General features: G+C 42.9%; 1 protein-coding gene across 2 annotated transcripts in view; it reads left to right on the forward strand.

The window, feature by feature from the left end:
- Window positions 1-5,000, forward strand: part of pak6b (p21 protein (Cdc42/Rac)-activated kinase 6b) — a 45,777-nt gene that overhangs the window by 23,329 nt on the left and 17,448 nt on the right. For both annotated transcript variants that reach the window (XM_063223389.1, XM_063223388.1), the window contains one exon: window positions 1-69. This exon is cut by the window's left edge and continues 615 nt beyond it. In XM_063223389.1, the coding sequence (XP_063079459.1) occupies window positions 1-69 (69 nt within the window). The remainder of the gene's footprint in view (window positions 70-5,000) is intronic.

Consider the following 5,000-nt stretch of genomic DNA (forward strand, 5'->3'; position numbering starts at 1 on the left):
GTTAGCCCCAAACTGGGTGGGATCTCCAAGGACACCCCGAGGAGGCCGCACTCCACTTACGACTTCAAGGTTAGTAAAGACCCTTTGGTTTGGAATCAATTTCCTTTGGTATGAATTGCTGTACATACGGTATACAAATATAAATTATGTCTTTGCCTGAAGATGCATACTGTAATCCGCTCCTGAGTCTGTGTGTCCATGCAACCATCACAGATTTTGGTTTCATAATGTCTGAATGGGTTGACTGATGCTACAAAAGTAGTAATGACCAAGCCCTAGCATGTTGAAATGTCATAGCAATGTTATGAAAGTTCAAATTTTTCAGCAAACAGTGAGTCGAATCACCGGCGGTGACCCCATGTATATGAAAGGCCTACAATCAGATACAAAGTATGAAAATTGCAACCTGAGACACAAGTTTGGTAGCATGTTGGTCTGTATCTTTGGACCATTATACTCCACTGACTAAGGACGTTGGCAGCGTTTGCTTTTTGCTGGAAGTGCCTCACACAGAGGCATATGTTATGGTTTGAATTGTGTGTTTACTTTCTGATCAAGTCTAAATTTTTGGATATTAGCATGGCACATTGGTCGGGTTACCTACCATTAGGGCTGGGAATATTTATTAGCAGGGTGCATAGGCAGGATTATCATAAAGGAAGGGAACATGTATTAGCGGTGTGGACGGGGCTCCCGTAAAGGTTAGGAGTACAGGCAGGGTGTGTTGGGTTACCGACCGTGAAGGTTCGCGAAGGGAATATATACTGTATTAGGACGGTGCATTGGGAGGTTTAGCAACTGTAAGGGTTGGGGTATAGTGAACTGAAACAACAAGCAAAAAGTCAACAACACCAGGCTCCAGAGGGAAATGAGAGCCAGGCTGGTGTTGCGGACTTTATTCTGTTGTTTCAGTTGACTTTTCAGACAGATGTGCGTGTTTTCTTAGTTCAGCGAAGGGAACATGTGAGTCATCTCTCCGTGGCTGGTCGGCAGGTAAGCTGAGTCGGGGCTGTAAATAATGTATTGGCTGTCAATGGCTGACGTGGGTAGCGTGTGTGTGTGTGTGTGTGTGTGTGTGTGTGTAGGTGTGTGTGTGTGTGTGTGTGTATGTGTGTGTGTGTAGGTGTGTGTGTGTGTGTGTGTGTGTGTGTGTGTGTGTGTGTGTGTGTGTGTGTGTGTGTGTAGAGGCACATCTTGTCACCAGGCTATAGGAAGGCAGCTGCTTGGGGTTCCAAGCCTTTATACTGTACAGGCTACATGGTGCATAACAGCTAAGACTTTAAACTACAGTAGTAACGATTTGTTGTGAATGTTCATTATTTTGAATTTTCGCTTGGGGCCCCAACTTACCCTAGAATCGTTTGTGTGTGTGTGTGTGTGTGTGTGTGTGTGTGTGTGTGTGTGTGTGTGTGTGTGTGTGTGTGTGTGTGTGTGTGTGTGTGTGTGTGTGTGTGTATGGGTGTGCGTGCGTGCGTGCGTGTGTGTGTATGCGAAGGCGTTCATGCGCCTGTGTGTTTGAAGCAGGGCAGAGTACCGTATTAGGGATGCAAGGCTTCACATTGCTGTAACCTGTTTGCTCACCGGCCACTGTGGCTGCAGTATAGGACTTTTCCAGACTCAGCATTTCAGCATTTATACTAGCAACATTTCTGTTGTCAATATTTTTCCCTTCTTGATTCATCTCATCTCAGAAAAATAAGTGCTAACGTGAAAAAATTAGTGATTTGACCACAGCTTCTTAAGTAAATCAGATAAGTAGAAACTCATCATTATACGTGCAACATTATGTGAACATTACATGTAGGCTAGGAGGGTCAAACAACAGAATACAGGCTACATGTGGTGTACTGTAATGCAATAATGTAAAGCAAGCTAAGTGCAAAAGGCAAATGTGGCTAGTGGGACTAATATTATTAAAGCCACAGCTGCCACCATTCCCACCAGTGTTGCCAATAGAAAATCAGCCAAAGTCGCTATGGGCTCGCTGAAAAGTCGCTAGAAGTCGCTAGATGACGTCATGGCGTTACATATGACGTCACAGCGAGCTACAGAAAACGTGCCCACATGCCTTTGTCCACAGTACAAATGGGCGGTGCAAGCTACTTTTTGGAGATCAGAGCTAATCTGCAGCCCTGCTTAACCGTGGGAAACGCTTCTGACGGCGGCGCAGAGTCAGAATTATGTGGAAAAACAATGAATTTGTCACTGAAAATGCGCATTTTAAAAAGTCGCCAGATGCACCAAAAAGTCGCTAAAGGCGCTAGATTAGTTTTTTTGTCGCCAAAGTCACGTTAAAAAATCTAGCGACAAAATCACTAATTTGGCAAAACTGATTCCCACTTTTACATGAAAGTCACAGTTTTTAATGGTCTGTCCTGGGGGATCTATTTTCAAGTCAAGTCAAGTCAGCTATTTTGCCTGGAGAACAAATGATGAAGTAAAACAAAACTTGATGTGGTTTTTATCTGATGGAAGTGGCATTCCTAGCCACAGCCACGTTCTACCAGTATTTGGCTGCTTGGCAGGTTGCCAGGTTGACAGTGCCAATCCCTGTATTCATGACCCGGTGCTGAGGCTCAACACTTGCCTGACTTGAATTCAGCTCAACTCAGATGTGAGGGTGATGCAAGCGTGTGTGGGTGCATGCATGCGCTTGTGTGCATGTGTTTGTGTGTGTGTGTACGTGTGTGTGTGTGTGTGTGTGTGAGTGTGCGTGCGCGCGCATGTGTGTGAGCACAGCGTGCGTGCGTGTGTGTTTGTGTGTGTGTGTGCGCATGTGTGTGTGTGTGTGTGTGTGCGCGCGCACGTGTGCATGTGTGTGTGTGTGTTTGTGTGAGCAGAGCGTGCATGTGTATGTGTGTGTGCACTTGCACGTGTGAGCTGTGTGTATGTTTGTTAGAGGAATGGAGTTGGGTGTGGAATGTGGGTTTGGTTATGGGGTGTGATAATGACTGAGTGGAATTCTGGTTTGCAAATGGCGGTTTGCAAATGAGGATCTATTTTGCATTGTTGACATATCAGCTGTATCGTGTATTCCCTCTCCACTGCATTCCTCACTGCAGCTAGGGTGTACAGTACATGTAATTCTAGCAGTGACTCTATGATCACTTACAATCACTTGTCTTCTACACAACAGTATGTACTGTGTGACTTACATTGCAGTTCTGTATTATAATCTTATAATTGCAGCACAATCTTTTATTTTAACTTTTTATTATATTTGTATTATTTTATTATCTTTTATATTTTTATTATTAACTTTTGTTACTGTCTTTGTTTGTGTGTGTGCATGTGTGCATGATTGTGCTCTTTCTCATGTGAACCCCTGACAATTTGCGCCATGCGGCAGCCTCCAGAGCTGGTGTGTGAATGAGGGAATGTGTAGGCCTATGTGTGTATGTGTATTTTGAGAGCACTTTGAATTCAACTTCATTGCTGTGATACTGCTCTAGATAAATGCATGTTGTGTTGTATTATTGAAGAGAGCTAGGCTACTTTATATTCTTTTGACTCAGATGGTGTATTTATTTATTAGCTGCTGTGGGATGCAGTTTTTTTTGTTTTTGTTGTTGTTGAAATGTTGAAAGCCCCCCTTTTAGCCCCCACTAGCTTATTAAGCATTGTGCACAACAGACAGCTGAAACACACTCTGCCCTTAATACAACTTTACCTACGTATATTAGATTTCTTCAGTCTTCACCAACAAAACACAGCAGGGCTACTGGCAAATTTTGGGTCTAAAATCATATGTTGGGTGGGGTAATCCAGAAAGTGCGTAGAGAGAGGGCGTGGGGAATGTTGATAAGCTTAAATCCTGACATGACGACAACTTAGGGGCAGCAAATCGTTGCGCCTCTTGGACACCCTCTTTTCAAACATTGAGGAAATGTAGGCACTGCTTTGGTGTACACATTTACCATTTCAAGCCACTGGGGTGAATTAAGTAGCTCAGACAAACTCATTTTAAGAACCTCAGAAAGTGAACATTTCATGGGGACTGTAAAGGGGGTGGGAGTGGTTTGCATGAGTGGTCCTTGATTTTTTCTTTTCCCCTTAGCGCAGAGCCTGTATGTTATAACCTTACTGTCACCAAAATTGTAATGTCTATGTCTTCATTTCTTACTTAAGGCTCTCCGTAATGTCATAGCAATGTTGTCATAATGTAGTCGAGAATTTTCAGCAAATAGTGAATAGGCCCTCCGGTAACCCCGTCTGCACTAAGAGGCTACGGGTGCCTTGATCTGAACAACTTCAAGAAATACTGAACACACACTATCTGCCACTATCTCACATTAGTTAGTAGCTTTGGTTTGTGTGAGCTGAGCAATTTGTTGTAATGAAGATTTATGTGGTTAAACCATGGCATGAATTATACTGCCATGCTTTATTCCACTGCCATGTAAAACACAGACAATCCCTTAATTACTATTTATGCCTGAGGGCACGTGTAGTAGTGTATTGCAGTGTGTGATGTGCACAGGCATGACTGGTGTATGCTAGAGAAATAGAATGTCACTAGGCATTTCCTTTGTAGTAGAGTCAAGGTGTTGGTTATTAGATGCCCTGTTTGTTTTAATACAATGTAGGCCTGTCCCTTTAATGAAAAGATAAAAAAAAAACACTATTTGAGGCACTCCTTACTAAAGTTAAAAAGCCTTTATTGAACACTGGCTACATGCCTACGCGTTTCGACCCATTGTCTTCATCAGGTAAAAGGTATCCCTTTAATCCATGCTCTGAAGTGAGTGCTTTCAATCTCATTGTGAATGTGTACAGTGTATTGTGAATAGTGACAATAAGAGGCGTTCAGTTCTACCATCAAATACATTCAGAGTAGATCTCCAATCATAACTTACTTACTGTAAGTTACTCGCTTACTTACGTGATTACAGATGTCCTAGTGTTGATTTCGGAACTCTTTTCCTCACTGAAAATATGACTTTGCTGTACAGTACATTGATGACGATTTACTTACAGTATGCTATAGAGCACTTTACACG

The sequence above is a fragment of the Engraulis encrasicolus genome, chromosome 18, assembly GCF_034702125.1.
Source record: "Engraulis encrasicolus isolate BLACKSEA-1 chromosome 18, IST_EnEncr_1.0, whole genome shotgun sequence".
NCBI classification, from domain to species: Eukaryota; Metazoa; Chordata; class Actinopteri; order Clupeiformes; family Engraulidae; genus Engraulis; species Engraulis encrasicolus.